The 21,028-nt window shown below is 43.6% G+C and overlaps 1 protein-coding gene across 1 annotated transcript in view; it reads right to left on the bottom strand.

Moving 5' to 3' along the window:
* LOC141085231 (uncharacterized) overlaps nucleotides 1-21,028 on the bottom strand; it is a 58,801-nt gene that overhangs the window by 17,069 nt on the left and 20,704 nt on the right. The window contains exons 2-8 of the mRNA XM_073570501.1: nucleotides 17,621-17,674; nucleotides 6,966-7,016; nucleotides 6,046-6,263; nucleotides 5,490-5,543; nucleotides 4,975-5,028; nucleotides 389-631; nucleotides 30-116 (exon numbers count right to left, since the gene is read on the bottom strand). Coding sequence (XP_073426602.1) covers nucleotides 30-116; nucleotides 389-631; nucleotides 4,975-5,028; nucleotides 5,490-5,543; nucleotides 6,046-6,263; nucleotides 6,966-7,016; nucleotides 17,621-17,661 — 748 coding nt within the window. The 5' untranslated portion in view covers nucleotides 17,662-17,674. The remainder of the gene's footprint in view (nucleotides 1-29; nucleotides 117-388; nucleotides 632-4,974; nucleotides 5,029-5,489; nucleotides 5,544-6,045; nucleotides 6,264-6,965; nucleotides 7,017-17,620; nucleotides 17,675-21,028) is intronic.

The following is a 21,028-nucleotide window of genomic DNA, read 5'->3' as shown; positions in this document are numbered from 1 at the left end:
GGATATAGCAAATCTACAGAGATCTTCACCTTTCAGATTAGTGCCAAGACTCCATTCTATGGATCTCTTCTTCCGGAGTTTCACACTGTTGTTCACAAAGTAGTTAAAACCTGTCTCTAAAAACATAAAACATTTATGTCTTAAAATATTAATTAGGTAAAAAATGTGGGTTTTTTTTATACCGTAATACTGGGAAAGCTTGGTAGTTAACAAATGGCCACCACCATGGCGGATTTTACACTACCTGATCTACAAAATCCTGAGGACTTACCTACAGTATTTAGAGAGGTGTGGCAGGCTCCATTTACTTGTCAGAAAGTTTTCCCAGAATTTCTGACAGATTAACAAAAAATAAGTTTTTATTGTTCCCACAAAGTAACATTTTTACCTTCAGAGGTTATTTTTATGAAGCTCACTTCTCCTTTTCTCGATTCGCCCCAAATCTTTATGTTGACAGCACTGTTACAGATAATATTCAGGAGAGATGTTTCTTCAAAACAAGCAACGCAGGAGTTAGAGATGTGGACGTTTTCTGGACAGAATGTCGGGTTTTGGAAAGTGTACCTCTGATCATTATGGCTGAGAGGTAAGGGATAATTCGGCACTGGAACAGACTGTGTACAAATGATCGCTGATGGAGGAAAGTAACGAGCAAATATATTACTAAATGAATTGAAATGAACCGTTGTAATAAAAACATGAAAAAATCTGAAACAGCAACAGTTAGACTTAAAACAGACAAAAGAGGCATCCTGGATAAGAGATTGTAGATGAAAGAAGAAGTGCAAAAGGGGAAGAGAAGGAAGCTAGTGAATATGAGAGATGTTGTGGGGAAGAGAGCTGCTGCATAATGAAGCTGCTGGACATGAGAGATGTGGGGAAGAGAGGTGTTGCATAATGAAGCTGCGGGACATGAGAGATGTGGGGAAGAGAGGTGTTGCATAATGAAGCTGCTGGACATGAGAGATGTGGGGAAGAGAGGTGTTGCATAATGAAGCTGCGGGACATGTGCAATGTTGTGGGAAAGAGAGCTGCTGCAGAAGGAACCTGCTGGACATGAGAGATGTTGTGGGAAAGAGCTTCTGTAGAAGGAACCTGCTGGACATGAGAGATGTTGTGGGAAAGAGCTTCTGTAGAAGGAACCTGCTGGACATGAGAGATGTGGGAAAGAGCTTCTGTAGAAGGAACCTGCTGGACATGAGAGACGTTGTGGGAAAGAGCTTCTGTAGAAGGAACCTGCTGGACATGAGAGATGTTGTGGGAAAGAGCTTCTGTAGAAGGAACCTGCTGGACATGAGAGATGTTGTGGGAAAGAGCTTCTGTAGAAGGAACCTGCTGGACATGAGAGATGTTGTGGGAAAGAGCTTCTGTAGAAGGAACCTGCTGGACATGAGAGACATTGTGGGAAAGAGCTTCTGTAGAAGGAACCTGCTGGACATGAGAGATGTTGTGGGAAAGAGCTTCTGTAGAAGGAACCTGCTGGACATGAGAGACGTTGTGGGAAAGAGCTTCTGTAGAAGGAACCTGCTGGACATGAGAGATGTTGTGGGAAAGAGCTTCTGTAGAAGGAACCTGCTGGACATGAGAGACGTTGTGGGAAAGAGAGCTTCTGCAGAAGGAAGATGTTGGACATGAGAGATGTTGTAGGGAAGAGAGGTGCTGCAGAAGGAATCTGATGGAAATGAGAGACATGGGGAATAGAGCAGCTGCAGAAGGAAGCTGCTGGACATTAGAGACGTTGTGGGCAAGAGAGCTGCTTCAAAAGGATACTGTTGGACATGAGAGATGTTGAGAAGAGAGCTGCTGCAGAAGGAAGTTGCTGGACATGAGAGACGGTGTGGAGAAGAGAGCTGCTGCAGAAGGAAGCTGCTGGACATGAGAGACATTGTGGAGAAGACAGCTGCTGCAGAAGGAAGCTTCTGGACAAGAGAGACATTGTGTGATAGAGATCTGCTGCAGAAGAAAGCTTCTGGACATGAGAGCCATTTTGGGGAAGAGAGCTGCTGCAGAAGGAAGCATCTGGACATGAGAGATGTTGTGGGGAAGAAAGCTGCTGCAGAAAGAGGCTGCTGGACATGAGAGGCATTGTGGGGCAGAACTGCTGCAGAAAGAAGCTGCTGGGTATGACAGACCTTGTGTGGAAGAGAGCTGCTGCAGAAGGAAGCTTCTGGACATGACATATATTTTGAAGAAGAGAGCTGCTGCAGAAGGAAGCTGCTGGACATGAGATATGTTATGGGGAAGAGAACTGCTGAAGAAGGAAGCTGCTAAATATGGCTGACCTTGTGGGGAAGAGTGGTGCTACAGAAGGAAGTTTCTGGACATGAGAGACATTGTGGGGAAGATAGTTGCTGCAAAAGGATATTGATGGACATGAGAGATGTTGGGAAGAGAAGTGCTGCAGAAGGAACCTGCTGGACATGAGAGATGTTGGGAAGAGAAGTGCTGCAGAACGAAGATGCTGTACATGAGAGATGGTGTGGAAAAGAGCTGCAGCAGAAGGAAGCTTCTGGACATGAGAGATGTGGGGAAGAGAGCTGCTGCAGAAGGAACCTGCTGGACATGAGAGATGTTGGGAAGAGAAGTGCTGCAGAACGAAGATGCTGTACATGAGAGATGGTGTGGAAAAGAGCTGCAGCAGAAGGAAGCTTCTGGACATGAGAGATGTGGGGAAGAGAGCTGCTGCAGAAGGAAGCTACTGGATAGGAGAGACATTGTGACGAAGAGAGCTGCAGCAAAAGGAAGCTTCTGGACATGAGAGACTTTATGTGGAAGAAAGCTGCTGCAGAAAGAAGCTGCTGGATATGAGATACCTTGTAGGAGGGAAGAGAGCTGCTGCAGAAGGAAGCTGCTGGATATGGAAGAGAGGCGCTACAGAATGAAGCTTTTGGACATGAGAGACGTTGTGGGGAAGAGAGGTGCTGCAAAAGTAAACTGCAGGACATGAAAGACATTGTGGAGAAGAGAGCTGCTGTAGAAGGAAGCTTCTGGACTTGAGAGATGTGGGGAAGAGAACTGCTGCAGAAGGAAGCTGCTGGACATGAGAGATGTATGGGAAAGAAAGCTGCTGCAGAAGGAAGCTTCTGGACATGAGACACATTGTGGGGAAGAGAGCTGCTGCAGAAGGAAGGATTCCTCTTGACAAAGCGGCCCGGTGTGCTGCGAAACGTGCGTCAGGGTGTCACTGCCGGGCTTCCCTTCTCTTCGTCTCCCCTGGTAAGCTTCTCTGCTGTATTAGGGACATCATATGGCTGTACATTTTTTATTCGCCACTATGCGTTGTGTTCCCTAATGCTATTCTCAGTTCCTGAGCCCCTTACATGGCCTTTGGGCTTGATTACTTTGTATATACATGGGGTTTTCGGTATATGGTCATGTATTGGGGATGCTTTCCGGGAGGTGTTCCATCATTGTGGGAGGAGTCGGTGATACTTGGGCTAATGTCATCTGCATTTTTTGACTGACACTCTATTACTATTATATGTAACCTGTAGTATTCTTTGAATAAAGCTTTTGATATTTTTTATATGCATCTTATCGCATGCGCTAGTTTTTTCTCCTGGATTTAATAGCTTGTTTGAGCTTGTGCATTTGGTACTGGAGTTTGGGTTTCTCTCCCCCACCTCCATAGTACCATACCATGCTTATGGGGCTCTTGTTGCAGAAGCAAGCTGCTGGATATGAGAGACCTTGTGGGGAAGATAGAGGCTACAGAGGGAAGCTACTGGACATGAGAGATGTACTGGGAAGAGAGCTGCTGCAGAAGAAAGCTTCTAGTCATGAGAGTTGTTGTGGGGAAGAGAGCTGCTGAAGAAAGAAGCTGCTGTCTATGAGAGACCTTGTGGGGCAGAAATTTGCTGCAGAAGGAAGTTTCTGGACATTAAAGCAGTTGCTGAATCGAAAGAAAGTATCGTGATCTGCAAAGGATAGCAGTGGCTAGAAAGTAAGAGAGCTGCAGTACAGGAGAATAGATGATGGAGATAAAGCTGCTGCATAGGCAAGCAGAAGCTGAAAAAGCAGTGAACTGCTGGACAAAAGCAATTGCTGGAAAGGAAAAGAGTTGCTAAAGAGGATGAGAGTCACTGGAAAAGTGAGCTGTTGCTGGGATGCGAGTTGCTGCAATGGAAGAGAGTGCAGGACAGGAGAACAGTTGTTGAAAAGAAAGAGCAACAAGACAGGAGAGCAGATGCTGCAGAGAAAGAGATTTGCTGAACAGGAGAACAATTGGTGTAGTAGGTGAGTGCTTCTGTAGGGAAGAAAAACAGCTGGAGACAGCAGCTACAGAACAGGAGAGCAGTTGTGGAGAAGAGAGCTGCTGGAGAAAATTGCTGCTGGTCAGGAGAGACCTTGTGTGGAAGAAAGCTGCTGCACATGGAAGCTGCAGGACAGGAGAGGAAGTACTAGAGGTGGAAGAGCTTTGGCAGAGAAGGAAGCTGCTGTAGGGAAGAGAGGCTGGAAGAACAGCTTCTGTTAGGAAACAAAAGTTGCAGGAACAGAAGATCTGCTTGGACAAGAGGTCAGTTGCTCATGGAAGAAGAGCTTCTGTATAGAAGCTGGACAGGAAGAAAACTTCTGGAGAGGAGAAAAGTCTCTATAAGGGGAAGAGCTTTCTGAAGTGAAGAAGAGCATCAGGTGATCATAAAAGCTGCTGCAAAAGTGATAAGTTACACATTAGTATTCTGAGCACAGTCTGCAGTTTGAGAACCCTCTTAGTGGATCCATTTAGCTTGTCCTGAATGACATCTAAAAAGTGTCCCAGTCTAAAGGAATGCATTAAAGAATATCTGGACAGATTTGCAGCAGCCAAACCAAAATACTATCCAATGATGGCCCTATACGCCAATTGTTGGCCATCTCCTGCACTGTTGAGTTAAAAAAGAAAAGAAGTGGTCATGCTTGTGTTTTATGGGACTGATAGAAAGAGCAGAGCGAAAAGCAACAGAAAAGATACTCTAAAACATATATGGTACGTACAAGACTGAGCCAGCTGGTATCCAAGAATGGAGCTGAGGGCAATGAAGAAAAGGCCTGTAAATAAGGAACGCTGATTAGTAACTATGGCTGGGACTTGCTAGATCTTCATTCTGAGCTCAATCTACTTGTTACATTTGAACCCGACCCTTTACAGCAATATATTATAGGATCATCTACCTGTGCCTCGATTTGGAGAGTCAACCAAAATTATACAAAGAGTAAAAGTGTTGATGACTACTGACGACAGAAGCTTGTGGTATTGGTATACGGCATACGGCACAGACAGCGGGGATCTCTGGGACAGTTCCGTTAATTTACGGTGTAGCCACATGGTGACTGGCGAGTCATGTGCCATAGGGAGGTGGTGACACTGACAATAACAAAAGCCAGCCTTCACCAAGATATTTGGATACAGGGACAGGTAAAATAACGAAATCTTTGCCTGAAGGAAATACCAGCTACCCATTAAACTCTGCAGAACGGTGACCAAAGGCTGAATTTCTTTGATGACTTACCATTTTTGATGGATTTTTTAGGCAACGTAAGATGAAATTTTCCAGACGAAATACCTAAAGTAAAAAAACTACCAATTAGGAAGAGAAGAGAAGTAGTAAAAGGCTCATATACCCAAAGGCATTACAACATTACGGTATTTTTTGAAGGCGGTATCAGGAAATGACCCATAGCTCCCATCACAAACATGGGGTCCAATTATCAGTGGCACAAAAAAGGCAATTGTTTCAGGGACATCAAAGACATTAATCCATTTATGGGTTCCTCAGAAATACAGTTTAAGGGTACAAACCAGCCCTGAAAGTGGAAATTCAATAAGTCCCACCCCAACCAGCAACACCAGCCTTCACACCTTCTATTATTAATCTTCATTCTCATAGGAATCTGTAGATGACACCATTGTGGTATATAATGAACGACTGGGGGCCCCACAATGTTTTACCTATAAACAACATTGGATCAGATGAAGCCCTTTAAATAAAGTCTTCTGCTTCACCCAGGTCTCATCTACTTTGGCTTTCTCCAATTTTTGAGTTGGAGTTGGCCTGAAGAACTTACCTGGCTTTGTACGTGGACCCTTGACGAGCACCACTGCCTTTATCTTTTTGCTTTTCCTTTTCCTCTGCCTCTTCTTCTTCACTTTCGTTTCGACCGGCAGTGGACAGGAGATCTCTGGCTCTGAGGTTATTTCTGGGGGTGGTAAAGCCACCTTGTCGGGATCCTGTTCAATGGTGCAGGGTTGCTGACTGATGTTTATGATTTTGTCTGTGCAAAACCTTTAAAAAATGGCAAAACAAAACAGAATCCTCATCATCTTCATGACATTTCTGGAAGCCATGACCTCATCGGTTATGGGACAGCACCATTATGAAAGATGGATCCAAGAACCTAATTCTGACCAGTGTGGTCCTGACTCGTGTCAATACCCCAATCTGAGTATGTCCCATTGATGACTTCTTCTTTTCTCTCTGGCACACGCTTTATTCCTCCCGTCCCAACTTTCTATGTCATGCATCTATCTGGAACAGAGTCAAATGTCTGAGAAAAGTCAATATATTTGATATCTACAACCTCATCTAGGTCCAGTCTGTAACTTACCCCATAATGGAACCTAAAGGAGTTGTCTACTTTTGACCATTTTTTTCATGATGATCTACTGATTTTACCCGCGTGATCAGCTGAGATCTGGAAATTTAGCAGCATGTGCTCAATTTCCCTGCAGCACCCCCGCAGGTTAAATAAAGTATTACACTCTGCTCATTTAGAGAAATGACATGCCAGGTCCTCAGAAAAATAAGAGAAACTTCTCTACTGTTTTAATAGACGAGGGTCCTGAACAGGGGGAGCCTTCAACTTAGCTATCAACTTTAATAAATACTCAAAGAAGATCCTAGAAAATTAGAGTTGTTTTTTATATATTTGGGTGGTTTCTCATTTTGACACACAGAAGATACTACATATTGGAGATATTCCCTTACCCCTCATTGGCAGGTGACTCATTGACAGCCAAAGTGATGTCTGCTGTACTTCTGTGGAGGAAAAACAAGTGAAACACATGTATATACAGTATATAGTGACAACCATCGCTCCTTATACAATAATAACTACATAACATATACAAAGCACACTCAAAAGTAACACAAGACACATCATCCTCCAAATGTTAGCTACATGCCCATCCAATTCTAAAAGACTTTGGAGGCATTTATGATCATTTTTGATCCTTCATCCACAAGAGCATATGTGGGGTCAGTCCCAGATGTTGGGGAGTCTGGGCTTACAATTTCCGGTGATGGATGTGGTCGAGGTCCGGGCTTTATGCGGCCACTCATGTTCTCCCCTCCATGTCTGTATGGACCTCGTGCACTGGGCACAGTCATTGGGAACACATCACGGTCTTCTCAAAATTGTTCCCACAAAGCTGAAGCTACAATTGTCCACAATGTCTTGTGCTGAAGATTAAGATTTCCAATCACTGGAGCTGAGACTCCGCAGATGCCCCCTGATAACAGCATATAGCATTATCCTCCTTTACCATCTGTACAGGGGTAATATAGATGAATGACAGACACAGACATTGATATGTCAGGGGAAGTAAAGATAGTCACATGCAATTAATAAATATATGTATGTATGCACATTGTGAGGCAGTGACCGGTGTCATATGTGAGGGTCGCTATGTGTCCCCCAGGATGTGCTCATAAGTGTTTTACATCTGCTGGAGTGCCTTGTGGTCACAGCAGCGTGCCTGTGAATCACAAGGCAGAATAAAAGTAAGTTTGAACCTGGTCAAGTAATTTTGACCAAGGAGCTTGTTCAGGAAAACCCGGTATGGGTTTTTGTTTTTGAAACGGACTGCAAGAAGTTAGTGGGGTCTGGTCCGTTTCCTCCAGCTCAGATCTTATAAGTGGCCTATGGCCACAGGTTGGAAGAAGGAAAAAAAAACCTGCAGGAAGAGTTTTGGTGTGTGTCAGTTTTGCTCTGGCAAGGAAAAGAGCAGTTGGTGTGCAGAGCACTCCTTGTGTGAGGTAAAGGATCTGGCACCCCCTGCATACACGGCAGTGTGGTCACTCACGGCAACTAGCCCGGACTGTCTTTTTGTTTTCCCGGCTGCGATCCGGAGGATACAGCGGGCTGTGCACTGTGTGAGTTTTGGACAATAAAACTCGGTTTGTTTTGAACTTGCTTGGGACACTGCCTCATCAATACACAGCATGGACACCGCTGCACTACAACATATACAGTACAGACCAAAAGTTTGGACACACCTTCTCATTCCAAGAGTTTTCTTTATTTTCATGACTATGAAAATTGTAGATTCTCTCTGAAGGCATCAAAACTATGAATTAACACATGTGGAATTATATAATTAACAAAAAAGTGTGAAACAACTGAAAATATGTCTTATATTCTAGGTTCTTCAAAGTAGCCACCTTTTGCTTTGATTATTGTTTTGCACACTTTTGTCATTCTCTTGATGAGCTTCAAGAGGTAGTCACCGGAAATGGTCTTCCAACAGTCTTGAAGGAGTTCCCAGAGATGCTTAGCACTTGTTGGCCCTTTTGCCTTCACTCTGCGGTCCAGCTCACCCCAAAGCATCTCGATTGGGTTCAGGTCTGATGACTGTGGATGCCAGGTCATCTGGCGTAGCACCCCATCACTCCCCTTCTTGGTCAAATAGCCCTTACACAGCCTGGAGGTGTGTTTGGAGTCATTGTCCAAATAAATGATGGTCCAACTAAACGCAAACCGGATGGAATAGTATGCCGCTGCAAGATGCTGTTGTAGCCATGCTGATTCAGTATGCCTTCAATCTTGAATAAATCCCCAACAGTGTCACCAGCAAAGCACCCCCACACCATCACATGTCCTCCTCCATGCTTCACGGTGGGAACCAGGCATGTAGAGTCCATCCATTCATCTTTTCTGCGTCGCACAAAGACACGGTGGTTGGAACCAAAGATCTCAAATTTGGACTCATCAGACCAAAGCACAGATTTCCACTGGTCTAATGTCCATTCCTTGTGTTCTTTAGCCCAAACAAGTCTCTTCTGCTTGTGGCCTGTCTTTAGCAGTGGTTTCCTAGCAGCTATTTTACCATGAAGGCCTGCTGCACAATTGTTGTAGAGATGTGTCTGCTGTTAGAACTCTGTGTGGCATTGACCTGGTCTCTAATCTGAGCTGCTGTTAACCTGTGATTTCTGAGGCTGGTGACTCGGATGAACTTATCCTCCGCAGCAGAGGTGACTCTTGGGCTTCCTTTCGTGGTGCGGTCCTCATGTGAGTCAGTTTCTTTGTAGCGCTTGATGGTTTTTGCCACTGCACTTGGGGACACTTTCAAAGTTTTCCCAATTTTTCGGACTGACTGACCTTCATTTCTTAAAGTAATGATGGCCACTTGGTTTTCTTTATTCAGCTGCTTTTTCTTGCCATAATACAAATTCTAACAGTCTATTCAGTAGGACTATCAGCTGTGTATCCACCAGACTTCTGCACAACACAACTGATGGTGCCAACCCCATTTATAAGGCAAGAAATCCCACTTATTAAACCTGACAGGGCACACCTGTGAGGTGAAAACCATTTCCGGTGGCTACCTCTTGAAGCTCATCAAGAGAATGCCAAGAGTGTGCAAAGCAGTAATCAAAGCAAAAGGTGGCTACTTTGAAGAACCTAGAATATAAGACATACAGTATTTTCAGTTGTTTCACACTTTTTTGTTAATTATATAATTCCACATGTGTTAATTCATTGTTTTGATGCCTTCAGAGTGAATCTACAATTTTTATAGTCATGGAAATAAAGAAAACTCTTGGAATGAGAAGGTTTGTCCAAAGTTTTGGTCTGTACTGTACATTATTTAGATACACATACTAGGCCACCTTGGACACATGCATAGGACCAAAATGTGGACTGATTGTTAAAATACCATACCAAGGGGGAAGGAAAAACTAAATAAAATCACAAAGTCCAAATATATAAATGCAAATTACTTTATTGGTCACATGAACAGGTTTGGATAAACGAGGTTAAAATGTGGGCAGTCATGCAGCCTTTGCAATGCGGAGGGCAGGTGAAACCAAATATATACTATGTTACACAGTCCAATTTATAGCTGTATCAGCCATCATAGCAGAGATCCACTGTCTATTATCAAGATACTGTATATACCCTGCACACAAATACAACACGACAACGGTATGGAGCATATTGAGTCGAGACACAGAATATTATGAAATACGCCTTTAAATCCGAGGTTTGGAAGTATAATACATATGTCCTGATCATTAATTACCTGGGAGAGTGTGACAGCAGAATCTCCCATGGTCAGTCCACCCCATGCACGTTTTGGCATACTCCATACTCACTGGGCATAGCTAGTCATCCCGAGTCAAGTTTAAAAAGGGTAGAAACCGGAAATAACTTAGGTTGAGAATCAGGAAGAAGTGGTGTGCTGCCATGGTTACCTCAACGCCCACCGGCCCATACATCGCACAGCAGCTGAAGTCAGAAACAAGTGGGGCCCCTCGTGATCCGGCGCCGTGTGCATCGCCAGTACGGAAGCCGGCGGAGGCAACGGCAACAGAGCAGCGCATGTGCGCTAACACGATTGCGGATCAGTCATAGAAAGTATTGGCAAGCCTGGGATCAGGTAAAAAAGAGAGTGGGCACAGAAATGGGGCCACTATTACTTATAAATTACAAAGTGGACTGTCCAAATAAGATATAGACAACACCAAAATGCACATCATGTAAGTGAATTTTTACAATTTGCTACAGTAATTACAGATACCGATCATAATAAACAATATTTCAATTCCATAATCACATCAATAGTCGCATAAATCAATTTTACCTATTAACATATATAATGGGACGTGTGTGCACCCACACAATTATGCAAAGGCGCACACGGAAATGTAACTCAACGTGTACGCATGATCCACTGTGCATGTTCACATATCAGTATGGAAATGATAAATGATAATATATGCAAATGGCACAACCATATGTAGATAGATATAGCGCAATTAAGATATTCCTTATGATTCTATAATATTTTAAGTGTCCAAAAGGAGCACAAAGGCAATGCAACAATGAATCCAAATTGCACTCATGTATAAGCTACAAGGAGACCATAACACAAAATCAAAATACATCAAAATGTCTTCTACGAAAAACTTACATGACAGTGGAACAAATGCGAATGTAACCACATAAAATGAATTTTTCTGTATGTTATTTAATACAACATAATTATAAGTAGCAATGATGTCAGCAACTATTTTTCTTCTGTTTTCTAGTTCTTAAGTAGACAGTCCAAAACAGATTCCTGGTCCAATGGAGATTTTGATTTTGTGTTATGGTCTCCTTGTAGCTTATACATGAGTGCAATTTGGATTCATTGTTGACACTGCCTTTGTGTTCCTTTTGGATACTTAAAATGTTATAGAATAATAAGGAATATCTTAGTTGCACTATGTAACATAGTAACATAGTTAGCAAGGCCAAAAAAAGACATTTGTCCATCCAGTTCAGCCTATATTCTGTCAGAATGAATCCCCAGATCTACGTCCTTCTAAAGAACCTAATAACTGTAAGATACAATATTGTTACGCTCCAGGAAGACATCCAGGCCTCTCTTGAACCCCTCGACTGAATTTGCCAACACCACCTCCTCAGGCAAGGAATTCCAGATTCTCACTGCCCTAACAGTAAAGAATCCTCTTCTATGTTGGTGGAAAAACCTCCCCTCCATACACAGAGAATGCCCCCTTGTGACCATAACCTTTCTTGGTATAAACAGATCCTCGGAGAAATATTTCTATTGTTCCCTTATGTACTTATACATTGTTATTAGATCGCTCCTCAGTCGTCTCTTTTCTAGACTAAATAATCCTAATTTTGTTAATCTCTCTGGGTATTGTAGTTCCCCCATCCCCTTTATTAATTTTGTTGCCCTCCTTTGTACTCGCTCTAGTTCCATTATATCCTTCCTGAGCACCGGTGCCCAAAACTGTACACAGTACAGTACTCCATGTCCATGTGCGGTCTAACCAAGGATTTGTACAGAGGCAGTATAATGCTCTCATCATGTGTATCCAGACCTCTTTTAATGCACCCTATGATCCTGTTAGCCTTGGCAGACACTGCCTGGCACTGGCTGCTCCAGCTAAGTTTATCATTAACTAGGAACCCCAAGTCTTTCTCCATGTCAGATTTACCCAGTGGTTTCCCATTCAGTGTGCAATGATGATACTGATTCCTTATTCTCATGGGTATAACCTTACATTTATCATTGTTAAACAGCATCTACCAACTTTCGGCCCAAGTTTCCAAGTTATCCAGATCCATCTGTAGCAGAATACTATCTTCTCCTGTATTGACTGCTTTACATAGTTTTGTATCATCTGCAAATATCAATATTTTACTGTGTAAACTTTCTACCAGATCGTTAATAAATATGTTGAAGAGAATAGGTCCCAACACCGATCCCTGCGGTACCCCACTGGTCACAGCGACCCAGTTAGAGAACATACCATTTATAACCACCCTCTGCTTTCTATCACTCAGCCAGTTACCCATTTAAACACATTTTCCCCCAGACCCAGCATTCTCATTTTGTGTACCAACCTCTTGTGTTGTACGGTATTAAACGCTTTGGAAAAATCAAGATATACCATGGCCAATGACTCCAGTCTATAGCTTACTTCTTCATGAAAACTGGTTAGACTGGATTGGCTGGAGCGATTTCTCATAAACCCATGCTGATATGGAGTCAAACAGTTATTCTCATTGAGATAATCCAGAATAACATCCCTCAGAAACCCTTCAAATATTTTACCAGCAATAGAGGTTAGACTTACTGGCCTATAATTTCCAGGTTCACTTTTAGAGCCCTTTTTGACTATTGGTATCACATTTGCTATGCGCCAGTCCTGTGGAACAGACCCCGTTGCTATAGAGTCCCTAAATATAAGAAATAATGGCTTGTCTATTACATTACTTAGTTCTCTTAGCACTCGTGGGTGTATGCCATCCGGACCCGGAGATTTATCTATTTTAATCTTATTTAGCCAGTTTATCACCTCTTCTTGGGTTAGATTTGTGACCCTTATTATAGGGTTTTCTTTGTGGGTCGCCCTCCCAGGGCTGTGGGGTACTCGGTACCGGGCCGGTGTCAGTGGGATGTGTCACAGCAGCGGTGACCCGGTCCGTGGCCCTGGGTGCCCAAGTAATGGCGGAATGTGATGTAGTTTAAGTGGAATGGAATAGTTCGTGACGCCACCTGTGGTGCTCGGCAAGGGAGGTGTTAAGCCGACGCTGCATGCAGATTCGCTGGGACTGATGGTAGGGTGCAGCAAGGGTGTAAAAGCTCCCCACAGGTGAAGCTATAGTCCCAGGGCAGCGTAGAGGTGAATGGCATGGTGATGTAGCAGTTCTGTAAGGGTAGGAAGCAGACAAGACACAGCGGGGTGCAATTTCTGTACCTTTACTTGATAACTGCAGTCCAGGGTCCTGATTACAGATAGTATTGAAGCAGGCTAGCCTGGAAGCAACTCAGGGATTCTCTCTCAGCAGATGGGCTGTGCAGTCTCCTTCCTAGAGCTTGTTTGAATGAAGTACTCCAGTACTAAGTTACTCTGAAGTTCCTCCTGTCAGATGTTCCCAAGAACCTTACTTGCACGGCAGACAGCTGTAGCCTCTCTCGAGGACTCCCTTCTCCGGAGTCCTGGCTCTCTATCCAAGCTGCTGTTGTGCCTCAAGTCTTAGATGGTAGTATTGCATTTACAGCCTCCTACTCCTCTGGTATCTGCTTTAGGACCGTTAGTATCCGTACAGCCGTGGAGACCAGGCTCCAGTTCTTGCGCTCTCGCTGCAAGGGAGCTCTCCTTTCCTAGCTCAACCTCCAGCAGCTCTCTACACATCTGCACACTTCACCCTCCGCAGACTAACTGATCTCTCCTTCCTCCTGGCCCTCAGAGAGAACTCCTCCCCTTAATCCTGGTTGAGTTCCCCCTGCTGGCCCGGAGTGGAACTGTGTTGCATGTATGGAATGACTGCAAGAGAGACCCATCATTGCCTCCAAGCCTGGCATTACCCTCCCCTGGAGGAAGGCAAAGCCACTGTGGCGGCCATACTCCTGGGGGCGCCACATTTGTCTCTCGGCATTTCACCTAGCATTTCATTTTCCACCGTGAATACCGTAGAGAAGACCGTGTTTAATATATTAGCTTTTTCCTCATCATCTACAACCATTCTTTCCTCCCAATTTTTTAATGGGCCTACACTTTCACTTTTGATTCTTTTACTATTGATATTGCTGAAGAACAGTTTGGGATTAGTTTTACTCTCCTTAGCAATGTGCTTTTCTGTTTCCTTTTTGTCAGCTTTAATTAGTTTTTTAGATAAAGTATTTTTCTCCCTATAGTTTTTTTTAGAGCTTCAACAGTGCCATCCTGCTTTATTAGTTTAAATGCTTTCTTTTTACTGTTTATTGCCCCTCTTACTTCTTTGTTTAGCCACATTGGGTTTTTCCTGTTTCTTGTCTTTTTATTCCCACAAGGTATAAACCGCTTACAGTGCCTATTTAGGATGTTCTTAAACATTTCCCATTTATTATCTGTATTCTTATTTCTGAGGACGTTGTCCCAGTCAACCAGATTAAGGGCATCTCTATGCTGGTCAAACTTTGCCTTCCTAAAGTTCAGTGTTTTTGTGACTCCCTGACAAGTCCCCCTAGCGAAAGACAAGTGAAACTGCACTATATTGTTGTCGCTATTTCCTAGATGCCCAATTACCTACAGATTTGTTATTCTGTCAGGTCTATTAGATAGTATTAGGTCTAAAAGTGCTGCTCTGTGCTCCTCTGGTTGGATTCTGCACAAATTGTGAAAGATAATTTTTCTTGGTTATTAGCAGAAACCTGTTGCCTTTATGGGTTTCGCAAGTCTCAGTTTCCCAGTTAATATCCAGGTAAAGTCCCCCATAACAAGGACCTCATTATGGGTTGCAGCTTCAACTATCTGCCTTAGGCTAGTTTCACATTAACGATTTTTAGCGCTGCGCTTCGTGCGCAATAGAAACGCATGCAGAAAACGCATCATGCGTTTTGCATGCATTTGCGTTTTTTAGGCGCATGCGTTTTAACCAGTTTGTAGACATGTTAACTTTTAAAACGCATGCGATTTCAAACGCAGGCGTGCGCATGTCCATGCGCACGCCTGCGTTCCCATAGACTGCAATGCGTTATTTTTGTGCATTCCGTGTGCTAGCGTGCGCATGCGTTTTTTGACGCCGTTGGACGAACTCAAAAATTCAACAGGTTGCGTCGGGGGCGCCTAGGCGCACACTACACAGAACGCATGCATACGTGCGCGTGCAAACGCTAGACCATGCGCCCGCCATGTTAAACATAGAGGTGCATAGTGCATGCGCATTGACGCGCACGATGCGCTGCGCTAAAAAACGCTAATGTGAAACTAGCCTTAGCAGTAGACTTTCCATGATTTCTGTTATATTTGGGGGTTTGTAACAGACCCCAATGAGAATTTTGTTACTATTTTTCCCTCCATGTATTTTGACCTGTATATCCTCCCTTAAAGTGGACTTTAGACAAGACTTTACATAAAGACATTTCTCCGATTTTTACGATCCTATCTAAACAGACTGTAACCCTGTAAGTTAACGGCCCGGTCATAGATTTCATCTAATCATGTCTCGGTTATTCCCACTATGTCATAGTTACCTGTAGATATTTCTGCTTCTAGTTCTTCAATCTTTTTGGTCTATCTACACATGGTTGTGCCATTTGCATATGTTATAATTTATCATTTCCATACTGATATGTGAACACGCACAGTGGATCATGCATACACGTTGAGTTACATTTGTGCACCTTTGCATAATTGTGTGGGTGCACACACACGTACCCTTATACAGTATATGTTAATAGGTTAAATTGATTTATGCGACTATTGATGTGATTATGGAATTGACATATTGTTTATTATGATGATCGGTATCTGTTATTACTGTAGCAAATTGTAAAAATTCACTTATGATGTGCATTTTGGTATTGTCTATATCTTATTTGGACAGTCCACTTTGTTATTTATAAGTAATAGTGGCCCCATTTCTGAGCCCACCCTCTTTTTTACCTGGTCCCAGGCTTGCCAATACTTTCTATGGCTGATCCGCAGTCATGTTAGCGCACATGCACTGCCCTGTCTCCGTTGCCTCCGCTGGCTTCCATACTTGCGATGCACACAGCACCGGAACATGTGGGACCCAACGTGTTTCTGACTTCAGCTGCTGTGCAATGTATGGGCCGGAGGGCGTTTCGGTAACCATGGCAGCACGGCGCTACTTCCTGATTCTCGACCTAAGTTATTTCCGGTTTCTACCCTTTTTAAACTTGACTCGTGATGACACTAGCTATGCCCCCTGAGTAAGGAGTATGCTGAAACGTGCGTAGGGGCAGGCGGACTGACCACGGGAGATTCTGCTATCACACTCTGCCAGGTAATTAATGATCGGGACATATGTATTATACTTCCAAACCTCAGATTTAAAGGCGTATTACATAATATTCTCGACTCAATAGGCTCCAAACCATTGTCTTGTTATATTTGTGTGCAAGGTATATATCTTGATAATAGGCAGTGGATCTCAGCTATGATGGCTGAAACAGCTATAAATTGAACTGTTTAAGATAGTATATATTTGGTCTCACCTGCCGTCCGCATTGCAAGGCTGCATGATTGTGCACATTTTAACCTCGTTTATCCATACCTGTTCATGTGGCCAATAAAGTAATTTGCATATTTACAGGGGGCACAATGCAGTTAGGGAGTAATGTCCTCCTGGAATCACCAAACCCAGACTCCTCCATCAGACGCAGATAGAGAAGTGTGATCCCTCACTGCACAAAACACATCTCCTCCAGAGTCCAGCTGTGGTCGCTTTACACCACTTCATCCCACACTCGGCATTGTGCTTGGTGATGTACGGCTGCATGCAGCTACTCAGCCATGAAGCTCCTGGTGGGGGCGCAGTGTCTGTGCTGATGCCAGAGGAGATCTGGACTCTTCAGTTATGGAGTCAGCAGAGCGGTGATGACTCTCCATTCCTCTGGTCTTCATCACTCGACTCCCCGCTCTGTAACGTTACTGGGTCTCCACTTCATGGCTAAGTTGCTGCGGTTCAGGAGTGAAGAAAAGTTATGAATGAACATTATTACCCTGATTGCTCCTATTACATGACCGCGTTGGTATTGGTGAGCTCTGCACCACTTGCTGCTCTGTCACATGGTAGACAGTATGGCAGGGGGCTGGAGGTTATACACCAGGCACAAGGGATTAGAAGTTATACACCAGGGCTGAGGGGCAGGAAATTATACACTGAGGCTGAGGAGCCGGAAATTCTACACCTGGGGTGAGGGACCAGAAGTAATACACTGGGGGCGAGGGGCAGGAAGTTGGGGGGCTTAATGTTATACATTGGGGGCAATGGGGCTGAAGAAGAAAGCTACATTCATTGTTAAAGACATGTATCAATACTGTTTTCCTTATAGTGTATCTCCAGGTCTTAGAGTGATGATCACTTTCCTATCACCTTTCTGACCACTTACTCTTTTTCCTTGTAAGGAGAATCATCAGCAATAATGGCCATGTCTGCAGAATATCTGCTGAGAAAATAGAGTAAAAGATAAAATTACTAAACCGCTCCAGTTCTTTTCTCATCATCCAAATTCTAGCTATTATAGATATTATATTACAGCATATCAAGGAGCATTACACCATCAGAGTGTACCTACGAGTCTCCGGCTTTTATCATCATTTCATTGGATAGGTATAGAATAAAATGACTAAAGTAACTTCTTGACTTCCTGCTGCCACCACTAGGTGGAGCTTATTAATTATAGGTGCGTCCTAAAGGAGCAGAGCTGCAGTATAGAGCATTAAAAAGTAGCATCCTGAACCCTTGATAAAAAAAAAGTTAGTAAACTTTAAACTATTTCAAACACGCAGTGCCTTGCGGACAAAGCTCTAACCAAGTGATACCATATGCATTACCCAGGACAGTCATTTCACTACAGAAATAAGAAAATACCTCGTAAGATGTGAAAATCTTCACTGATTTCTCATACTATGTGTTATTAATAGAAGGTGGAAACCATAAAATCTCTGACACCACAGCAACAACACAGCATTGTTTCACTTGTCAAATGATGTGTTATTCTGGGCTGAAAGTTCAGCACAAAGTCTGAAGGAAACAAACTTGCATCATCACTGAGTTCATGCTTCACAGATAAAAGTGCCTTTCCGGTTCCTCTCGTAGTGTTACTTTTTGTATATGAGCCGTAAATAACAAACTCAATTCTTTATTACAATAATCATGATGTATAAGGACTTTTTGTATTGAAGAACTGACATAAATGAACTTTTTGATGATATTGTAATTTTGTGAGAAGCACCTGTATATGTCATTTGAAATGTGATATAGAGTTCTCTGTTGAAGATTGTATAGTATATAAAAATGTATATCTCCAAAGCAGGTGCCTGCTAAAGAGAGAAACAAATATCGCATATGGAGCAGGGTCGGACTGTCCATCTGGCAATTCTGCCAAATGCCAGAAGGGCCTGTCTGATCATGGGCTGCATTGTGTGCTACACTGTTAACAGAATTGGCGTGCTCAGAATGCCAATACTGTTAACAGTTGTGACGGAGCTCAGAGTCACCGACTCCGTCACTTACCCCAGCAGGCTTCTTTTTATCTTTTTAGACTATGACCTGCCAGAGGCAGGGGCCATGCAGGGGACGTTGGAGGAGCGATTACGTCACTGCATTGTGTCACCAGCGCCTACTGCAAGACAGGATAGAAAAGTAGAGGGAGGCTGCGTAGGATGAAGTGACTGGATTAAGGTATAAGGCTTTTTATTTTGGGGTGGATGTGAAGGACCATTATACTATATAGGGTGCTATGGGGTGGAATATAATATTATAGTAGGGTCTCTGGGGTGGATCATCATGCTATATTGGCGACTGTGGAAAACCATCATGCTGTATAGGATGCCGTGGGGTGGCCCAGCATACTATATAGGGAGCTATGGGGTGGACCATTATACTACATAGGGGGCTGTGGCATGGACCATCAAACTATATAGGAGCAGGGCCTTCACTCCTTTTGATATCTAAGTTATGTTTAGTCTGTAATGTCTTTATTGTCATTACAAGTCCCCTTTGAAATTGGAAAGTTCTGTGGAATATGCTGGCAATATAAAAATAAAAATTATTATTATAGGGGGCTGTTGTGTCGAGCATCATACTATTTAGAGGGCTGTAAGGTGAACAATCATACTATATATGGGGCTGTGCAGTGGATCATCAAACTACATAGGGGGCTGTTGGTGAGACCTTCATACTATTTAGGGGGTTGTGGGGTCCACTATCATACTGCATATGGTGCTGTTGGGGGACAGTCATACTATATAGGGGGCTGGAGTGGACCATCATACTATATAAGGGGCTGTTATGTGGACCATCATACTATATGACATGCTGTGGGATTGACCATCATACTATAGAGTGGGCTGTGAGGTGGACCATCATACCACATAAGTGGTTGTGAGGAGGCCCATCATACTATACAAATGGCTTTGAGGTGGAGTATCATACTATATAGAGGACTGAGGGGTGCACCATCATACTATATAGGGGTCTGTTAGATTAACCATCATACTACATAGGGAGATGTTGGCGGTACCAAAATACTATATAGGTCACTCTGAGGTGGATCATCATACTGTATGGGGGGCTGTGAGATTGACCATCATACTATATAGGGGGTTGTGGGGTCCACTATCATACTCTATAGGGTGCTGTTGGGGGCAGTCATACTATATAGGGAGCTGTGTAGTGGACGAACATACTAAATAAGGACCTTTGGGTTGGACCATCACACTATGTAAGGGGCTGTGAGTTGGACCATCATGCTACATGACATGCTGAAGGATTTACCATCATACTATTGAGGGGTATGTGGGGAGGACCCTAATACCACATATATGGCTGTGAGGAGGCCCATCATACTATACATGGGGTATTGAGGTGGAACATCATACTATATAGAGGACTGTGGGGTGCACTATCGTACTGTATAGGGGGCTGTGAGATGAACCATCATACTACATAGGGGTATGTTGGCGGTACCATAATACTATATAGGTGACTCTGAGATGGATCATCATACTGTATGGGGGGCTGTAAGGTTGGACATCATACTATATAAGGTGCTGTGAGGTGGACCATCATACTGTATAGGGGGCTATGGGGTGCACCATCATACCATGTAAGGGGCTGTGAGGTGGACTACCATACTATATAAGGTGTGTGGATGGGATCAGCATACTATATAGAGAGTTGTGGAGGACTACCATACTGTAATGGGGTTATGTGTGGAGGAGACCAATATGCTATATGGTGGGTTGTGGGGTATTATCATTCTGTATTGGGGTTGTGGGGATCATCATACTGTGTGAAGTGGCTGTGTTGGACCATTATACTGTAGGGGGACCATTATACTGTGTGTGCTGGCTGTGGTTGGCATTATACTGTGTGGGGTGGCTGTGGTGGACATTATACTGTGTAGGGTAGCTGTGGTGGACATCACACTATCAGGTGGTTAAGAGGGGCATCATACTGAATGGAGGGGCTTTGGTAGACATCATACTTTGTATAGGGGCATATGGTGGACATCATGCTGTATATTTGGGGCTGTGGTGAATACCATGGGCTCTAGCAACTATCTTACTCTGGTGGGTTTGTGGGGCAATCATACAGGGTGGGGTCATCATACTCTATGGGAGACATGAAAAGGGTATCCTAATGGATGTGAACACTTAGAGGCTTCAGTAGGGACAAAATAATTGTGCAAGTGCAGCAATACATATCCCTCACAGTGTCAGGTGTGCATTATTACTATGAGGAAGTATAGAAAGAACCTTTTTACTGTGTAGAGCCACAGAGGGCACTGTTA

Source organism: Dendrobates tinctorius, unplaced genomic scaffold (genome assembly GCF_039654945.1).
Source record: "Dendrobates tinctorius isolate UK_male_01 unplaced genomic scaffold, ASM3965494v1 ptg000028l, whole genome shotgun sequence".
NCBI lineage: Eukaryota > Metazoa > Chordata > Amphibia > Anura > Dendrobatidae > Dendrobates > Dendrobates tinctorius.
The sequence above is the reverse complement of the archived record's forward strand: the minus strand, read 5'-3'. Positions and strand labels throughout refer to the sequence as shown.